This window comes from Bos javanicus, chromosome Y (genome assembly GCF_032452875.1).
Source record: "Bos javanicus breed banteng chromosome Y, ARS-OSU_banteng_1.0, whole genome shotgun sequence".
In the NCBI taxonomy this organism is placed as follows: Eukaryota; Metazoa; Chordata; class Mammalia; order Artiodactyla; family Bovidae; genus Bos; species Bos javanicus.
This window is the reverse complement of record NC_083898.1, coordinates 2,296,844-2,318,242: the sequence shown is the minus strand read 5'-3', so window position 1 is coordinate 2,318,242 and position 21,399 is coordinate 2,296,844. Positions and strand designations below refer to the sequence as shown.

The window sequence follows — 21,399 nt, the reverse complement described above, 5'->3', positions numbered from 1 at the left end:
GGAAAATCCCATGGACAGAGGCACCTGGTAGGCTGCAGTCCATGGGGTGGCTAAGAGTTGGACACGACTGAGTGACTTTGCTTTCACTTTTCACTTTTATGCATTGGGGAAGGAAATGGCAACCCACTCCAGTGTTCTTGCCTTGAGAATCCCAGGGATGGGGGAGCCTAGAGGGCTGCCGTTAATGGGGTGGCACAGAGTCGGACACGACTGAAGTGATTTACAGTACAGTACAGTATATGCCAAGAAGTGGGGTTGCTGGGTCATATGACAGTCCTACTCCAAGTTTCTCAAGGAATCTCCAAACTGTTCTGCATACAGGTTATGTCAGTTTGTGTTACCAGCAACAGTGTATTAGGGTTAACTTCTCCACACCCTCTCCAGGATTTCTTGCTTGTAGAATTTCTGGTGATGGCCACTCTGAAAAATGTGAGATGACTACTCATTACAATTTTAATTTTCATTTCTCTAATAATGAATGATGTTAAGCATATTTCATGTGTTTATTAGCCATCTGTATGTATTCTTTAAAGAAATATATGCTTAGGGCTTTTGTCCTCTTTTAATGATGCTGTGAAAGTGCTGCATTCAATATGCCAACACATTTGGAAAACTCAGCAGTGGCCAAAGGACTGGAAAAGGTCAGTTTTCATTCCAATCCCAAAGAAAGGCAATGCCAAAGAATGCTCAAATCACCAAGCAATTGTACTCATCTCACACACTAGTAAAGTTATGCTCAAAATTCTCCAAGCCAGGCTAGAGCAATACTAGAACAGTGAACTTCCAGATGTTCAGGCTGGTTTTAGAAAAGGCAGAGGAACCAGAGATCAAATGTCCAACATCTGCTGAATCACTGAAAAAGCAAGAGAGTTCCAGAAAAACATCTATTTCTGTTTTATTGACTATGCCAAAGCCTTTGACTGTGTGGATCACAATAAACTGTGGAAAATTCTGAAAGAGATGGCAATACCAGACCACCTGGCCTGCCTCTTGAGAAACCTATATGCAGGCCAGGAAACAACAGTTAGAACTGTACATGGAACAAGAGAGTGGTTCCAAATAGGAAAAGAAGTACGTCAAGGCTGTATATTGTCACCCTGATGGTTTAACTGATATGCAGAGTACATCATGAGAAACGCTGGGCTGGAAGAAGAACAAGCTGGAATCAAGATTGTCGGGAGAAATATCAATAACCACAGACATGCTGATGACACCACCTTTAAGGCAGAAAGTTAAGAGGAACTAAAAAGCCTCTCGGTGAAAGTGAAAGAGGAGAGTGAAAAAGTTGGCTTAAAACTCAACATTCAGAAAACGAAGATCATGACATCTGGTCCCATTACTTAGTGGGAAATATATGGGGAAACAGTAGAAACAGTGTCAGACTTTATTTTGGGGGGCCCCAAAATCACTGCAGATGGTGATTTCAGCCAGGAAATTAAAAGATGCTTATGACCAACCTAGAGAGCATATTGAAAAGCGGAGACATTACTTTGCCAACAAAGTTTCGTCTACTCAAGGCTATGGTTTTCCCAGTGGTCATGTAAGGATGTGAGAGTTGGACTGTGAAGAAAGCTGAGTGCCAAAGAATTGATGCTTTTGAATTGTGGTGTTGGAGAAGCCTGTTGAGAGTCCCTTGGACTGCATGGAGATCCAACCAGTGCATTCTGAAGATCAGCCCTGGGCTTTCTTCGGAAGGAATGATGCTGAAGCTGAAACTCCAATACTTTGGCCACCTCATGTGAAGAGCTGACTCATTGGAAAAGACTCTGATGCTGGGAGGGATTGTAGTCAGGAGAAGGGGACGAGAGAGGATGAGATGGCTGGATGGCATCACTGACTCAATGGATGTGAGTTTGACTGAACTCTGGGAGTTGGTGATGGACAGGGAGGCCTGGAGTGCTGCAATACATGGGGTCACAAAGAGTCGGACAGGACTGAGCGACTAAACTGAACTGAACTGAACTGACAAAGAATTAATCTCAAAAATCTCAAATCTCAAAAAACCTAGCAGCTCCTGAAGCTCAATTCTAGGAAAATAAACGACCCTATAAAAAAAAAAAATGTGCCAAAGGACTAAACAGACATGTCTCCAAATAATATATACAGAAGCTTACAAACACATGAAAAGATGTTCAACATCACTCATTATCAGAGAAGTGCAAATCAAAACCAAAATGAGGTAGTATTTCATGCCAGACAGAATGTCTGTGATCCAAAAGTCTACAAGCAATAAATGCTGGAGAGGGTGTGGAGAAAAGGAAACCCACTTACAGTGTTAGTGGGAATGCAAACTAGTACAGCCACTATGGAGAACACTGTGGAGATCCTTAAAAAAAAAACAAAAAAAAAAACTGGAAATAGAACTGCCGTATGACCCAGCAATCCCACTGCTGGGCATACAAACTGAGGAAACCAGAATTGAAAGAAACACGTGTACCCGCAATGTTCATCACAGCACTGTTTCTAATAGCCAGGATATGGAAGCAACCTAGATGTCCATCAGCAGAAAAATGGATAAGAAAACTGTGGTACATATAAACAATGGAGCATTACTCAGCCTTTGAAAATAATACATTTCAATCTATTCTAATGAGGTGGATGAAACTGAAGCCTATTTATACAGAATGAAGTTAGCCAGAAAGAAAAACACCAGTAGAGTAAACTAACGCATATATGTGGAATTTAGAAAGATGGTAAAGATAACCATATATACGAGACAGCAAAAGAGACACAGATGTATAGAACAGTCTTTTGGACTCTGTGGGAGAGGGCAAGGGTGGGATGCTTTGGTAGAATGGCACTGAAACATGTATAATATCATATTTTAAATGAATCACCAGTCCAGTTCAATGCATGATACAGGATGTTCGGGACTGGTGCACTGGGATAACCAGGAGCAATGGTATGAGGAGGGAGGTGGCAGGGGGTTTAGGATGGGGCACACGTGTACACATGTGGCAGATTTATGTTGATGCATGTCAAAACCAATACAATATTGTAAAGCAATTAGACTCCAATTAAAATAAATATATTTATATTAAAGATAAATAAAATAAAATTGTGTCCAATGTGAGAAGAACAACAGCGTTCTTTGAACAATATCTCTAAGTAAAGGAGAGTTGCAATTTTATGGGTTCAAGTTGTCCTCATAAGTATGAGCCCTACCTCTTATTACAGAAAGAATAGTGGAAGATGAGCTAGATTAAAGGAGAGCTTTTCAGCAACAGGATCTGAATGATTCCACCAGAAAGTCATTACCGAATGTAGGGCTTCCAAAACAGTTCATTTAAGACCTTGGGAGCTAGCAATGAGTTTGGCCACCTACATACAGTTGCATAAAATTATACTTTGACATATATACACCTGTGTGTGCATGAGTGTGTATATTTAAAAAAGTGCAATGGCTTTTAATTCCTGTTAGGTATGATAGAAATGGAAAATGTTAAAATCCAAATGTAGAATGATTAAAAAGTCTACTCCATTGTTGAATATATGTAAGTGGAAATACTTCAAAATATGTTTTCTTGGCTGCATGTAAAGTATGAGGACTCTTTTATACCACTCACCTCTCTCCTTTTAATAAAGATCTACCAATTTTCAAATGTTTGTCCAGTTTATGACAAAAATAGACAGATATAGAAATATGTATATATACAAATATCATATATAAAATAGAGAGATAAGTTTTCATAACAGAAAATATTGATACCAAGTTTAGATTTCATAATTGTTTCCAGCATCAAGCTCCACCTCAACAGGAAATAGCCAAAGTTGTTGCTGACTCAAACACTCCAAGAGCTGGGAAACCTGAAAAAGAAATCGAACCTGCAACTGAGATTTTCTGTCACATTTATGATCGAGCTCTAAGTCCAACACTTTATTTCCTTTCATGTTCTAAGCAGTCCCTTCTTAAGGTTGAAAAGTATGAAAACTGAGAGAGAGAGATAGGATATTGTAGACCTCCTCATGTTCAAAAGTAATTTTAATCAGAGAAGCTAGAAAAGACAGAAACTAAGGAAAATATTCAAACGATAGAGAATAATAATGATTTAGCCATTAAGCAAATTCAAGGGTCTTTAGTTCCTCCTCAAAGGCCATCGTTAACATCCTGAGCAATATCCTGTGAACAATTTTAGAGATGCTAAAGCCCCAACCATGCTGAAAGTTATGTACGTAGACCATAGAGTAGTTGAAGCCAGACGGTTGATAGATTTTATTGCACAGAAGCCAGTAGACCAAGTTTGCTTGGGTAACAGTACTGAATATTAAGAATCTGTGTATAGAAGGGTGATAAGTCACTTTTATTTCAGAAACCAAATAGATTTATTGGTGTGATTTTTCTGTGTAAAAATTCTTTAGAAATGAGATTTTGCATGCTTCATGATTTTGGTTACTATTCCTGTAAGGAGTCTGTATTTAAAGTTGATGCTTTAATCAACTTTAATGTTTAAGTAAACACTAGTTGAACATTACCCTTCAATTGCTCTGAGACCAGTGACTTTGTGATGTCACAGTTTTGTTTTGTTTTGTTTTTACTTTGAGGACCTCTGTGATGGTCTAGAAAGTTTCTCTCTGTAGGCAAGCCAAGCAGCAGTTGAAGTTGCAGTGTGTAAAATCAGACAAATGAGAAGGGTATCTGGAGAAAGATTCTCTGAGATGGCACATATTTATTCAGAAATTCAAGACGGGCCTCCTAAGGATGAATCAACTGGTTCAGAAACCTACCTTAGACATTCTTTGTATGATTATACACTTACTGGGGATTCGGTTTTGAGATCTATGACTGAAGAATATGTTTTTCAGGCTTTGTTTGAGGATCTTGTGATAAAAAGGCCATGCTACATATATTCCGTCTCTGAAACAGATGAGGTGAATGATTTTCTTTCACTTACATTTCCACACAAACTTTGGAATATAGTTGAAAGTGATCACTTTGAATCTATTTGGTGGGATGAGAGAGGCACATGTATAGTGATCAGTGAAGAACTCTTTAAGAAAGAAGTCTTGGAAAGAAAGGCACCTTTCAGAATATTTGAAACCAAGAGTATGAAAAGTTTAATTCGACAGCTTAACCTTTATGGATTTAGTAAAAAGCGACAAACTTTTCAAAGATCTGCTTCACTACCTGTCTTTCTGGAAGAAGAAAACAACATCTCTCTTTTGAGTAAGGTATTCCAACATCTTTGCTTACTGGCAATACGTAAGATTACATCATGTGACCTAGAAAGCATGTTCACAGATGTAGCTAAAACGGAATTTTAACTTGAGGTAACAAATCGTTGAAAAAAAATATTTTTTGAAGTTGAGAATAGCTGGAGGTTAAAATATTGGATGTTTAACAAACTTTCCTAGCAACTTGAAACCAGATACAAGTCCTGAAGCTACTTAAAGTGGTATTTATTGTATATATACAACATTTTTAGTTGAGGAACATATTCTTTCTAACATGTTACCTGTTAAAACTATTAGTGGAGGTGTTTTATTTGATGCTATTTAATTGGTTTCATTAAAGGAATATATTTTTATAACAGCTTTAGTTGTCAGTTTTACTTTGGTTTATAAAGAAACTAAATAATGTAATCCTTTGGTTTTAGTTACAGACCTACTATAATCCAAATTTCAAAAAGGTCATCCCAGACTTTTAGTAAGAATGCAAAGAAGAGTTGGGATTAACAATGTGTCTCCAATATCTTCATTAGTTCAAGATAACAAGAAGCATATTGAAGCAAGTGTCAACAAAGATGATTGTAACTCTGAATTTCTTCCAGAAACTAGTGGAGAGAGTGCATTTTCAGGCTCCACAAGTTTAAGTGTGCCTTTCATACAAAAGCCTCATACCAGCCAGATAGTCACTAATACAAGTGCTCTATCTCCATGTAACTTATCTAACCCATCAGCATTATCAGTTAGACAAACAGACCAGATTGTGGTAGATCAATCTGCTGTTTTAAAAAAGTTGAGCATTTTTAATTGGCACTCACATTGCAGCCACACTCAAGTAAATGGACACGTTGAGGACTTTGCTACTACAACTACATCTACTTCTCAGAACCACATTGTATCTCCATTACAGAGCAGTTATTCCGGACTCATGGTGGAACCTTCTAAATTTCCAGTCAGGCGTAGTGATATGTCAGGCCATGAGAGTCCTTTTCCTAACCTGCAAGAGAGAGGCAACTCATGGTTCTCAGTGCCAACAATCGCTTATACATCTGCCTCATTTCTTTCAAGTAAACTCGTCAACAATCATCATTATATGAAAACCATCCTAATTAAAACTGACCTATCAAATACGTGTCATATTATGGAACCTAAAGAAGATTGAACTTTATGTTGGGAGGTGTCAACAACTACCTACAATTCTTGTATTTAAACAATAAATTTACATGTTCATCTTCATAGTTTCATTTTCTATTTTCAAACAAAATGAGGCTTTAGTTCAATGGTTGGCTATTTTACTGCACGGTTTTCTAAACTCATCAGTTCAAGAAAACATTCCTTATGCATCCTAGGTAAATGACACCTGATCTAATATTTGTATGTAAGAAAATGAGAGCCAAGGGAAAAGAGGTAATGGATGTAAAGTGATTCCTGAAATCATCCCTGCTGAAATGAAGGGGTGTCTAAATTAGGATGATATGGATGAAAAAAGAGATGCAAATAAAATTAGAAAAATGAAAATACACCGTATGAACTTTAGGGCATTCACATATTATATTCTATTAGTTACTGGTAGAGTCTTAAAAGATGAGACAGCAGACTATTTTCATTATAGAAATTCATTTAGTCCTTGAAAATATAGATATGTAGCAATCCAAAATCATGATCACAATTATACCATCACTGTGATACCAAAGATAGCATGACGTAATCAGTGACTGGGCCATGGTCAGCGCAAAGTATGTACTTTACAAGTGGTATTCTATAGATTCATTTTTGCTCTTCTGTCCTTAAGGCACATCTTTATTTCCTGACACCAAGATTCCACCCTATAATTCCAAATGCATGTTTAGATGTTGCTTATCTGTCCCCACAGAGACAGAATACATTCCTGGTGGTTACTGCAGCACATCAGCATGGTTAAAAAGTTCTTGGAAGACATGATCTCTGTTTTCCTTAGTAATTTCATTATCTTTCTCTTATACTGTGCTTCTGAAGCTACAATCACACAAATTATTTTCAGTCATGCTAAGCCCCTTCTCACAACTTTGTCTCAACTCGTTCTTGGGGTTGGAAGGAACTTCTGTTTGCCCCCCACCCCCGCCCCCACGAAGGAGAGCACAGATATCTTCAATGTGTTTTGGGTTTACCCTTTTTATGTATCTTTCACATCAGCTGAAACTAGAGCCTGCATATGACACATTTTCAGTGCTTACTGAATTATCAGTAAAGAAATGTAATAACCAATCAAATGCCATACACATTACTCAACAACATCCTATAACCTGACTACTATCATAATTCACCTTTCCTATTTACTGAGAAATTTTTCCAAGTTGATAAATATTTATTATATTTACATGGATGTAAGATTTTCTGGGAGGCATGTATCCCCATGTTTTGAAGAATATTCCACGTTTTGATGTCACTGTTTTCTTATGTTGTTTTGTTGTGTCGATCAAAGTCTTTGCCATAGTCAAATAGGAGTAGATGGTTTCCTGGAGTTCTCTTGCTTTTTGGAGGACCCAACCGGTGTTGACAATTTAATATCAGGATCTTCTGCCCTTCATAAATCCAGTTTGAACATCTGGAAGCTCATGGTTCACATTCTGTTGAAACCTGGCTTGGGGAATTCTGAGCAGTTCTGGGCAAGTGTGTCAGACATGTGCAATTAAGTGGTAGTTTGGACATTCTTTGGATTGCCTTTCTTTGTGGTTGGAATGAAAACTGACCATTTCCAGTTCTCTGGTCACAGCTGAGTCTCCCAAATTTACTGGCATATGAAGGGCAATACATTCACAGCATCATCTTTTAGAATTTGAAATATCTCAACTGAATTCCATCACCTCCACAAGCTTTGTTTGTCGTTATGCTTCCTAAGTCCCACTAGACTTCACATTCCAGGACATCGGGTCCTCAGGTGAACGATCACACCATCGTGCTTAACTGGGTCATGAAGATCTTTTGTGCATAGTTCATCTGTGTATTCTTCCCACCTCTTCTTAATAGCTTCTGCTTCTGTTACATCCATACCTTTATTGTGCCTTTATTGTGTCCTTTATTGTGCCCATCTTTGCATGAAATTTTCCCTTGGTATCTCTGATTTTCTTGAAGAGATCAGTAGGCTTTCCAATTCTATTTATTTCCTTTATTTATTGGCATTGATAACTGAGGGAGATTTTATCTCTCCTTGCAATTCTTTGGAAGTAAGAATTGCACTACTCTATGTGCATAGACACTATACACACTATTCTATGTGTATAGTGTTCTTTTTCCCCTTTTCATTTAGCTTTGCTCCTTTTCTCTGCTCTTTGTGAGGCCTCGTAACTTTACCATTTTGCATTTCTTTTTCATGTGTATGGTCTTGATCACTGCTTCCTGTACAATAACACAGACCCCCATCCATAGGTTTTCAGGCACTCATCTATCAGATAGCATCCCCTATATCTATTTATCACATCCACTGTATAATCGTAAGAGTTTTGATTTTACATATGTAAAATATATTAATTCCCTATTTCATGTAGGGAAATCTTCACCTAGATTTTCATCAAAGAAATACAGAAAACTCTATTTGGTATTCGGGAAATATATGAAATATAACTGTTTGACGTTTGCCGTTTAGTTCAGATCTTAAATTCTGAATCATGGAAAATTATCTTTCATGTGTGCAAATCTGGAAAGTTTTTCACATGTGAAAAATTGAGAATTCATATGAGAATATTTCTCCCCAGATTGTCAAATGTTAAATACACAGAATTCCAAATCTCATATCAGAAGACCTTCATTCAAACTTTCTTGATGAAAATATAGAGAAATACAGAGCTCAGGCATGAAAATCTATGGGCAAATTCTATATTTCTTCTAAGAAAATTAACACAGGTTTTTCACATGTTAAATAGACAATATTCAGTATTTCATGAAGCAAAGATCGCACAAGTATTTTCAAATAATAAATATGCAAAAATTCCATGTTTCATGTGACCATGTTTGGATATGTGAAGTAGACATTTTTGTATTTCCTGTCAAAGAAACTGCATCCAGATTTTCATAACTCTAACGTAAAAAAAATTCCACATTTTCTGCAGAATATTTTGTGTCCATAATTTAACGTATGATGTACAGAGAATTCATACTTTATTATTTTTAATTTTATTTTACTTTTAAACTTTACAATAATGTATTAGTTTTGCCAAATATCAAAGCGAATCCGCCACAGGTATACATGTGTTCCCCATCCTGAACCCTCCTCCCTCCTCCCTTGCAATACCATCCCTCTGGGTTGTCCCAGTGCACCAGCCCCAAGCATCCAGTATCATGCATCGAACCTGGACTGGAGAGTTGTTTAATACATGATATTATACATATTTCAATGCCATTATCTCAAATCTTCCCACCCTCTCCCTCTCCCACAGAGTCCATAAGACTGATCTATACATCAGTGTCTCTTTTGCAGTCTCGTACACAGGGTTATTGTTACCATCTTTCTAAATTCCATATATATGCATTAGTATACTGTATTCATGTTTTTCTTTCTGGCTTACTTCACTCTGTATAATAGGCTCCAGTTTCATCCACCTCAGTAGAACTGATTCAAATGAATTCTTTTTAATGGCTGAGTAATACTCCATTGTGTATATGTACCACTGCTTTCTTATCCATTCATCTGCTGATGGACATCTAGGTTGCTTCCATGTCCTGGCTATTATAGACAGTGCTGCAATGAACATTGGGGTACATGTGTCTCTTTCCCTTCTGGTTTCCTCAGTGTGTATGCCCAGCAGTCGATTGCTGGATCATAAGGCAGTTCTATTTCCAGATTTTTAAGGAATCTCCACACTGTTTTCCTTAATGGCTGTACTAGTTTGCATTCCCACCCAAGGTGTAAGAAGGTTCCCTTTTCTCCACACCCTCTCCAGCATTTATTGCTTGTAGACTTTTGGATCGCAGCCATCTGACTGGCATGAAATGTTACCTCATAGTGGTTTTGATTTGCATTTCTCTGATATTGAGTGATGTTGAGCATCTTTTCATGTGTTTGTTAGCCATCTGTATGTGTTCTTTGGAGAAATGTCTATTTAGTTCTTTGGCCCATTTTTTGATAGGGTCATTTATTTTTCTGGAGTTGAGCTGTAGGAGTTGCTTGTATATGTTTGAGATTAGTTGTTTGTCAGTTGCTTCATTTGCTATTATTTTCTCCAATTCTGAAGGCTGCCTTTTCACCTTGCTAATAGTTTCCTTAGTTGTGCAGAAGCTTTTCAGGTTAATTAGGTCCCATTTGTTTATTTTTGCTTTTATTTCCAATATTCTGGGAGGGGGGTCATAGAGGATCCTACTGTGATGTATGTCAGAGAGTGTTTTGCCTATGTTCTCCTCTAGGAGTTTTATAGTTTCTGGTCTTACATTTAGATCTTTAACCTATTTTGAGTTTATTTTTGTGTATGGTGTTAGAAAGTGTTCTAGTTTCATTCTTTTACAAGTGGTTGACCAGTTTTTCCAGCACCACTTGTTAAAAAGATTGTCTTTAATCCATTGTATATACTTGCCTCCTTTGTCAAAGATAAGGTGTCCATAGGTGCGTGGATTTATCTCTGGGCTTTCTATTTTGTTCCATTGATCTATATTTCTGTATTTGTGCCAGTACCATACTGTCTTGATAACTGGCTTTGTAGTAGAGCCTGAAGTCAGGTAGGTTGATTCCTCCAGTTCCATTCTTTTTTCTCAAGATAGCTTTGGATATTTGAGGCTTTTTTCTATTTCCATACAAATTGTGAAATTATTTGTTCTAGCTCTGTGAAGAATACCTTGGTAGCTTGATAGGGATTGCATTGAATCTATAAATTGCTTTGGGTAGTATACTCATTTTCACTATATTGTGTCTTCCAATCCATGAACATGGTATATTTCTCCATCTATTAGTGCCCTCTTTGATTTCTTTCACCAGTGTTTTATAGTTTTCTATATATAGGTCTTTAGTTTCTTTAGGTAGATATATTCCTAAGTATTTTATTCTTTCCGTTGCAATGGTGAATGGAATTGTTTCCTTAATTTCTCTTTCAGTTTTCTCATTATTAGTGTATAGGAATGTAAGGGATTTCTGTGTGTTGCTTTTATATCCTGCAACTTTACTATAGTCATTGATTAGTTCTAGTAATTTTCTGGTGGAGTCTTTAGGGTTTTCTATGTAAAGGATCATGTCATCTGCAAACAGTGAGAGTTTTACTTCTTCTTTTCCAATTTGGATTGCTTTTATTTCTTTTTCTGCTCTGATTGCTGTGGCCAAAACTTCCAAAACTATGTTGAATAGTCATGGTGAAAGTGGGCACCTTTGTCTTGTTTCTGTCTTTAGAGTAAATGCTTTCAATTTTTCACCATTGAGGATAAAGTTTGCTGTGGGTTTGTCATATATAGCTTTTATTATGTTGAGGTATGTTCCTTCTATTCCTGCTTTCTGGAGAGTTTTTATCGTAAATGGATGTGGAATTTTGTCAAAGGCTTTCTCTGCATCTATTGAGATAATCATATGGTTTTTATTTTTCAATTTGTTAATGTGGTGTATTACATTGATTGATTTGTGGATATTGAAGAATCCTTGCATCCCTGGGATAAAGCCCACTTGGTCGTCGTGTATGATCTTTTTAATGTGTTGTTGGATTCTGATTGCTAGAATTTTGTTAAGGATTTTTGCATCTATGTTCATCATGATATTGGCCTGTAGTTTTCTTTTTTTGTGGGATCTTTGTCAGGTTTTGGTATTAGAGTGATGGTGGCCTCATAGAATGAGTTTGGAAGTTTACCTTCCTCTGCAATTTTCTGGAAGAGTTTGAGCAGGATAGTTGTTAGCTCTTCTCTAAATTTTTGGTAGAATTCAGCTATGAAGCCGTCTGGACCTGGGCTTTTGTTTGCTGGAAGATTTTTGATTACAGTTTCAATTTCCGTGCTTGTGATGGGTCTGTTAACATTTTCTATTTATTCCTGGTTGAGTTTTGGAAAGTTGTATTTTTCTAAGAATTTGTCCATTTCTTCCATGTTGTCCATTTTATTGGCATATAATTGTTGATAGTAGTCTCTTATGATCCTTTGTATTTGTGTGTTGTCATGATCTCTCCATTTTCATTTCTAATTTTATTGATTTGATTTTTCTCCCTTTGTTTCTTGATGAGTCTGGCTAATGGTTTGTCAGTTTTATTTATCCTTTCAAAGAACCCTCTTTTGGCTTTGTTGATTTTTGCTATGGTCTCTTTTGTTTCTTTTGCATTTATTTCTGCCCTAAATTTTTAAGATTTCTTTCCTTCTACTAACCCTGGGGTTCTGCATTTCTTCCTTTTCTAGTTGCTTTAGGTGTAGAGTTAGGTTATTTATTTGACTTTTTTCTTGTTTCTTGAGGTATGCCTGTATTGCTATGAACTTTCCCCTTAGGACTGCTTTTACAGTGTTCCATAGGTTTTGGGTTGTTGTGTTTTTGTTGTCATTCGTTTCTATGCAAATTTTGATTTCTTTTTTGATTTCACCTGTGATTTGTTGGTTATTCAGCAGCGTGTTGTTCAGCTTCCATATGTTGGAATTTTTAGTAGTTTTTCTCCTGTAATTGAGATCTAATCTTACTGCATTGTGGTCAGAAAAGATGCTTGGAATGATTTCTATTTTTTTGAATTTACCAAGGCTAGCTTTATGGCCCAGGATGTGATCTATCCTGGAGAATGTCCCATGTGCGCTTGAGAAAAAGGTGAAATTCATTGTTTTGAGATGAAATGTCCTATTGATATCAATTAGGTCTAAATGGTTTATAGTATCATTTAAAGTTTGTGTTTCCTTGTTAATTTTCTGATTAGTTGATCTATCCATAGGTGTGAGTGGGGTATTAAAGTCTCCCATTATTATTGTGTTATTGTTAATTTCTCCTTTCATACTTGTCAGCATTTGTCTTATATATTGCGGTGGTCACGTGTTGGGTGCATATATATTTATAATGGTTATATCTTCTTCTTGGATTGATCCTTTGGTCATCATGTAGTTACCATCTTTGTCTCTTTTCATAGTCTTTGTTTTAAAGTCTATTTTATCTGATATGAGTATTGCTACTCCTGCTTTTTTTTGGTCCCTATTTGCATGGAAAATCTTTTTCCAGCCCTTTACTTTCAGTCTGTATGTGTCCCCTGTTTTGAGGTGGGTCTCTTGTAGACAACATATGTAGGGGTCTTGTTTTTGTATCCATTCAGCCAGTCTTTGTCTTTTGGTTGGGGCATTCAACCCATTTACATTTAAGGTAATTACTGATAAGTATGATCCCATTGCCATTTACTTTATTGTTTTGGGTTCGAATTTATACACCATTTTTGTGTTTCCTGTCTAGAGAATATCCTTTAGTATTTGTTGGAGAGCTTTTTTGGTGGTGCTGAATTCTCTCAGCTTTTGCTTGTCTGAAAAGCTTTTGATTTCTCCTTCATATTTGAATGAGATCCTTGCTGAGTACAACAATCTGGGCTGTAGGTTATTATCTGTCATCATTTTAAGTATGTCTTGCCCTTCCCTCCTGGCTTGAAGAGTTTCTATTTAAAGATCAGCTGTTATCCTTATGGGTATTCCCTTGTGTGTTATTTGTTGTTTTTCCCTTGCTGCTTTTAATATTTGTTCTTTGTGTTTGATCTTCGTTAATTTGATTAATATGCATTTGGGGTGTTTCGCCTTGGGTTTATCCTGTTTGGGACTCTCTGGGTTTCTTGGACTTGGGTGATTATTTCCTTCCCCATTTTAGGGAAGTTTTCAACTACTCAAGTATTTTCTCGTGGTCTTTCTTTTTGTCTTCTTCTTCTGAGACCCCTATGATTCGAATGTTGTACTGTTTAATATTGTCCTGGAGGTCTCTGAGATTGTCCTCATTTCTTTTAATTCATTTTTCTTTTATCCTCTCTGATTCATTTATTTCAACCATTCTATCTTCTAATTCAGTAATCCTATCTTTTGCCTCTGTTATTCTACTATTTGTTGCCTCTAGAGTGTTTTTAATTTCATTTATTGCATTTTTCATTATATATTGACTCTTTTTTTATTTCTTCTAGGTCCTTGTTAAACCTTTCTTGCATCTTCTCAATCCTTGTCTCCAGGTTATTTATCTGTGATTCCATTTTGATTTCAAGATTTTGGATCAATTTCACTATCATTATTCAGATTTCTTTATCAGGTAGATTCCCTATCTCTTCCTCTTTGGTTTGGTTGGTGGGCATTTATCCAGTTCCTTTACCTGCTGGGTATTCCTGTCTCTTCATCTTGTTTAAATTGCTGAGTTTGGGGTTTCCTCTCTGTATTCTGGCAGTTTGTGGAGTTCTCTTTATTTTGGCATTTCCTCCCTGTGTGTGGGTTTGTACAAGTGGCTTGTCAGATTTGTTGGTTAGAGAAGCTTGTGTTGGTGTTCTGGTGGGTGGAGCTGTATTTCTTCTCTCTGGAGTGCAATAAAGTGTCCAGTAATGAGTTATAAGATGTCTATGGTTTTGGGGTGACTTTGGGCAGCCTGTATCTTGGAGCTCAGTGCTGTGTTCCTTTGTTGCTGGATATTTTGCTTGGTATGTCTTGCCATGGAACTTGTTGGCCCTTGTGTGGTGCTTGGTTTCAGTGTAGGTATGGAGGCATTTGATGAGCTCCTGTCAATTAATGTTCCTTGGAGTCAGGAGTTCCCTGGAGTCAGGGTTTGGACTTAAGCTTCCTGCTTCCAGTTATAGGTCTTATTTTTACAGTAGTTTTAAAACTTCTCATTCTATACAGCACCATTGATAAAACATCTACTTTAAAGGTGAAAAGTTTCTTTACCGTGAGGGTCAGCCAGAGAGGTTCACAGCGTTACATAGAGAAGAGAAGAGGGAGGAGGGAGTTAGAGGTTACCTGAATGAGATGAGGTGGAATCAATAGAAGAGAGAGTGGGCTAGCCAGTAATCACTTCCTTATGTGCACTCCTCAGCTGGACAGCTCAGAGATGTTCACGGAGTTATACAGAGATGAGAAGAAGGAGGAAGGAGACAGAGGTGGCCAGGAGGATAAAAGGGGGAATGAAAAGGAGGGAGATATATCCAGCCAGTAATCAGTTCCCTTAGTGCTCTCCACTGTCTGGAACCCACAGAAATTCACAGAGTTGTGTAGAATAGAGAGTGGTTAGGGAGGAGACACAGGCGACCTGGTGGAGAAAAAGAGTCCAAATGGTGAGAGAGCAGTCAAGCCAGTAATCTCACCCCCTAGTGAAAAAATGGGTGAAGACTGGGTTCTTAAAGGTACAAAATTGGTAACAAATACATAAAAGCAAAAATTAAAAACCTAGAGTAGAATTCGGAATTTCAAAAATATGATGTTAAAGAAAAGAAGGGAAAGAAAGAGAAAAAACAAACAAAAACAAACAAGGTCGCGAAAATTATAAAGAAAATATAGGTACAAAATTGATAACTAAAACCAAAAAGCAAAAGTTAAAAATCTAGAGTAGAATTTGGAATTTCAAAAATACAATGTTAAAAAAAAGAAGAAAAAGAAAGAGAGGGAAACAAACAAACAAACAAAACCACTATGAGGTACCATTTCACACCAGTCAGAATGGCTGCGATCCAAAAGTCTACAAATAATAAATGCTGGAGAGGGTGTGGAGAAAAGGGAACCCTCTTACACTGTTGGTGGGAGTGCAAACTAGTACGGCTACTAAGGAAAACAGTGTGGAGATTCCTTAAAAATCTGGAAATAGAACTGCCTTATGATCCAGCAATCCCACTGCTGGGCATACACACTGAGGAAACCAGAAGGGAAAGAGACACATGTACCCCAATGTTCATCGCAGCACTGTTTATAATAGCCAGGACATGGAAGCAACCTAGATGTCCATCAGCAGATGAATGGATAAGAAAGCAGTGGTACATATACACAATGGAGTATTACTCAGCCATTAAAAAGAAAACATTTGAATCAGTTCTAATGAGGTGGATGAAACTGGAGCCTATTATACAGAGTGAAGTAAGCCTGAAGGAAAAACACCAATACAGTATACTAATGCATATATATGGAATTTAGAAAGATGGTAACAATAACCCTGTGTACGAGACAGCAAAAGAGACACTGATGTATAGAACAGTCTTATGGACTATGGGAGAGGGAGAGGGTGGGAAGATTTGGGAGAATGGCATTGAAACATGTAAAATATCATGTATGAAATGAGATGCCAGTCCAGGTTTGATGCACAATACTGGATGCTTGGGGCTAGTGCACTGGGACAACCCAGAGGGATGGTATGGGGAGGGAGGAGGGAGGAGGATTCAGGATGGGGAACACATGTATACCTGTGGTGGATTCATTTTGATATTTGGCAAAACTAATACAATTATGTAAAGTTTAAAAATTAAATAAAATTTAAAAAAGAAAGAAAGAAAAAGTCGCAAAAATTATAAAGAAAATACAGGTACAAATTGATAACAAATACCAAAAAGCTAAAATTAAAAATCTAGAGGGAAAAAAAAAAATCTAGAGTAGACTTTGCAATTCCAAAAATACAGTATTAAAGAAAAGAAGAAGAAGGAAAAAAAAACAAGGTCAAAAAATGTATTAAAAAAATATATATGAAGTTTGCTTTAAAAAAATAGGGTTTTTTTTTTTTTTTGTAAATAATAGGTTATAAAAGCGAAAATTAAAGGAATAATAGAGGACTTAAAATTTTTTTAAAAAATTAAAAAAAAAGAAAGAAAGAATGATCATAAATATAGTAAAAATATATCTAGGACTTCCTCTGGTTTTGTTGTGAGTATAGTGGGTTCAGTTCATTTTTGGCTAGTTCCTTGGTCCGACTTATATTTCTCAAGATCTGTAGGCCCCTTCCTATGTAGTAGGTACTAACCACAGGGTTTTAATCTATTGCCTGTAGCTTCCAAGGCGGTTCCCTCTGTTATAGCTTCTTCTGTTTGCTGGTCTCTTCAGTGTCTGGTTTCTGCCCTGACACAAAAGGGACGGTGGTGGACACTTTTTTTTTTTTTTAGGCTCACTTGTTCAGTCGCACTGTGGGGAGGGAGGGAGTGATGCTGCAAACAAATAACACTGGCGTGTGCTTGCAGTGCCTCAGCCACACTGGGTCTGCCCCTGCTCATGGTGCGTGTAGCCTGCCTGCCCACACTGCTCAGGCTCTAGGTTGCTCCACCGGGAACCATCTGTTGCCGGCCCTGGGCTGCCTGCACCTCCCAGGTCCAAGCCGCTCAGGTTCAGGCACTCGGGTAGTCCTCAGAGGCGCAGACTCAGTTGGGCCTGCATTTTGTGCCCTTCCCAGGTCCAAGCAGCTCAGGTGATGAGGTGTTTGCCGAGCGTGATTGCTGCGACTTATCGCCTCCCCGCTGCTCAGTTATCTAGGTGTACAACCGGCACACCTTCTCAGGCAGATGTTGACCATCCAGACCCCCAAGAAGTTTTAGTTAGCAAAAAGCCTGCTTACAGTTTTATAGATAATGTCTCTCTGGGGCTGCGATTGCCCACTTCTGGCTCTGGCTGCCTGTCACCGTAGGGGGATGGTCTGCAGCCGGTTATCTCTCTTCAGTCCTTTGTTCCATGTGTGGGCCTGGCAGTGTCTTAGGTTAGGGCTGACTTTTTGCGTGGTAGATATCCCACAGTCTAGTTTGCTAGCCCAAATTATTTCACTCAGATAGCGCTCAGGGTATTCAGGCCAGATCCTTACTCCAAGTGATGCAGCCTGCACCGCGCCTCCCTGCCCAGCCCCCACTTGCTAGTGGTGTGTGCAGGCGTCTGCGCTGCTTCTCCGCTGGGGGAGTTATCATAGGGCTCACAATCTGTGGGTTTTAATTGTTTATTTATTTCCCCCCTCCCTTTATGTTGCCCTCTGTGCTTCCAAGGCTTGGCACAGATTTGGCAGTTAGAAGGTTTCCTGGTGTTTGGAAACTTCTCTCTTTTTAAGACTCCGTTCCTGGGATGGAACTCCATCCCTCCCCTTTTTGTCTCTTTTTTTGTCTTTTATATTTTTTCCTACCTCCTTTCGAAGACAATGGGTTGCTTTTCTGGGTGCCTGTGTCCTCTGCCAGCATTTAGAAGTTGTTTTGTGGAATTTACTCGGTGTTTAAATGTTCTTTTGATGAATTTGTGGGGGAAAAAGTGTTTTCCCCATCCTACTCCTCTGCCATCTTAGCTCCTCCCTGAATTCATACTACAAATTGGTAAAACTTTCTCCAGATTTGTATATGTGAATAATGGAGAATTTCATGTTTCACACCCTGAAATCTTTATCTAGGTTTTCATATGTGAAACTGAGAATTTCATCTTTTATGTAGGACTATCTCATTTCAGATGTCTATATTTGAAACAGATAATACTTTCATCAAAATGTGCCTTAATTACTATTTTTCTTCTGTTGTTTCAGTGTTGTCATTGGGATAACTAATGCTATTCATATATCCCACATAAATTTTGCTTCTAACTTGAGCTTCATCTAGATTTTTATTTTTTCATGGTGTTCTTTGCACAGAACTTAAATAAACAAGGCCACAATGTGTAGCTTTGACTTGTTGCTTTCCCAATTTTGAATCAGTTCATTGTCCCGTGTCTAATTCTAACTGCTGCACTTTTACTAGCATACATGTTTCCCAGGGAACATATAAGGTATTCTTGTATTTTTATTTCTTAAAATTTTACAAAATTATGTTTCTTTTATTTATTTGTTTATTTATTTTTTGGTTTGTGTGTGATTCACAGTGTCCAAGTCATTAACAGAGACGGTTAAGCAGATATAGATGATTGTATGCTATCTCTTTGGTTATTCTGTGATACAAATATCAATTCATGTGTACCTCTTATGGTTAAATAACTACACATCCCTGTGTTTGTTTGTTTATTTTATTTTTGGTCATTGCTGTTGTCATTTTCTCTTTTTTTTCAAGTAGTCAAGTACCAACTAGTAATTTCCTATGAACTTGCCATCTTATTATACAAGAATTCAATTATGCCCATGGCAGTCTCTGACCTTTTATACCCACTGAATGGAGTTACGCTTCAAGATCCAAAGTCAGAAATCTGTACTCTGGGAAAATAGCTAGATATATTCAAGTGCTGACTTTTTGCCCTATGATGCTATTATATTTTATGTGGAAAGTTCTGCATTTCTTCATGCTGATGACAATTCCTCATTAAGAGAAATTTCCAAGGGGGAAGGGAGAAAGAAAAAAAAACACAATATGCTTGATTGCATGTTGGAAGTCCAAGTAGTACCAGTTATCTGTGTATGGAAGCAATGTCCCATCAAACAGATTAATTCATGGCAACTAGTGTTTCATGTTTTTCTGTTAAGGAAAAAAAGAATAATAGATCTTTCCAGGAAAAACTGTGAAGGTCAAAGAAGGCAGAAATGTAGGCAAATGTGAAATGCAACTCTCTCAATGAAAGGATCACAAAAATACTTCTACATGGACAATAGTTCTTCCACAACATCAGATAAATACTAATGGGTTCCAGACATACCTGACTGGAAAGGAATTATTAAGGGAGAAGGAGAATAAGAGGAAACAATACAAAACCTGTGCCTCAGGTGAGAGATGGAGAAGCAGGGAAGAGATTTCCAGAATGAGGCAAACTCCTTCAATAAATGGTAAATTACTTTGGACTGAAAGGAAACAAGGTAAAACAGCTGATGAAATATAATTTGGATACATCAAGAGTCACACAGACAATGTATGTCGTGGCCCTATATGGCCCAAACTGCAATGCAGCTCAGCCAGTATGCATGGGGTCTGGAAGCTGGAACATGGGATTTAGAGGGATCCTGGGAGAGGACTGCTGTTGACTATGTGGAAATGGCCTGATGGAGCAGGTACAAGTAGTTGTGTAGCAGGGAATGCCTTTTGAGAATTCCCAAACTGCCAAAGAGGAGGTACTGTGTCACACTCAGGAGGCAGAGATACCTTGGTAGCCCCTCACCTTCCCACCTGTTAACACCTACTACAAGGCAATAGAGAAAGACCAGCAGAAGTACCACTCATGCTCCTGCAAACACAGGCTAGAAAAGGATCCCATTAAGGCAAAACCTATTCTGCATATGGCTGCTGGCTCCGATTCATAATTGGCACCACCATGGTTCCAGCATTCCAAGCAGCTGTACCACCTCCTGTGCTCATCACGGCAGACCTCAGTGTGCCACAAGTGTCTCAGGGCAGACTCCTTTGGTGACCACATGTGAGGAAGGATGAAATTTACACCTGAGGCCCAGGGACAGAGCCATTAAGGAAGAGGATTAGGAATCTTCCCACAAGTTTTGCATGCTGCAGATTAAATACACAGGATTAATGACGCAGACCCTGTGTCTATGGAATACATCAAAAGCTGAGAAGAGGTCAAATGAGAAAAAAAAAATACCCAGGCTCAGGCAGCTGTTAGAACGCATGGGAATTATAGTAATTTTGAATCTGAGGTGTCCTTAGAGAGATCTACAGTCCAGTTCTATACATCTTTGGACAACTTCCCAAAGAGGTGTAATTGTCCTCTGGCTCATGTTGAGGACTAGGACACTGACAGATGAGACACTAGGAAATATGTATTATTCTTTTGATGCATTGAATTGTTGTGTTGTTTGTGCACTATTTTTCTCAGTTGTAGGCTTTTTTGTTACTACACATTGATTTGGTCTTTGAAGATTATTTCAACTATATATATATGTATGTATATTGTATAGCTATTTCTACTTTTACTTGGTTTCCTATTTTCTGTGCCTTTTGTTGGTGTTGCATCATTTCATTTTTTAACACAGGCAATGGCACCCCAGCCCAGGACTTTTGCCTGGAAAATCCCATGGACAGAGGAGCCTGGTAGGCTGCAGTCCATGTAGTCGCTAAGAGTCAGACACGACTAAGGTCTTCACTTTGACTTTTCACTTTCATGCGTTGGAAGTGGAAATGGCAACCAATTCCAGTGTTCTTGCCTGGAGAATCCCATGGACAGAGGAGCCTGGTGGGCTGCCATCTATGGGGTCCCACAGAGTCGGACACCACTGAAGCGACTTAGCAGCAGCAGCAACATGCGTTTCTATATTAACTGTGGTTTTCTGTTATTCTGTGGGGGCTGTTCTGATCTTCTTGTCAGATATGCTTTCTTTATTTTTCAGTTGGCACTCTGCTCTGGTGTTGACTTTTGCCTTGATATTTACTTGATTGGTTCTTCTATGAATCTGTTGTCTTCACTGTAGTGTTTATTGCTTGTGGTACCTTTTATTTGTTTATTTATTCATTTGCCATT

At 38.0% G+C, this 21,399-nt stretch overlaps 1 protein-coding gene across 1 annotated transcript; it reads left to right on the top strand.

Moving 5' to 3' along the window:
- Positions 1-4,656: 4,656 nt before the first annotated feature.
- Positions 4,657-6,325, top strand: LOC133243846 (heat shock transcription factor, Y-linked-like). The gene is given in 3 exon segments (XM_061410574.1): positions 4,657-5,169; positions 5,595-5,622; positions 5,625-6,325. Coding segments are annotated over 3 exon segments (1,242 nt in total).
- Positions 6,326-21,399: the final 15,074 nt, after the last annotated feature.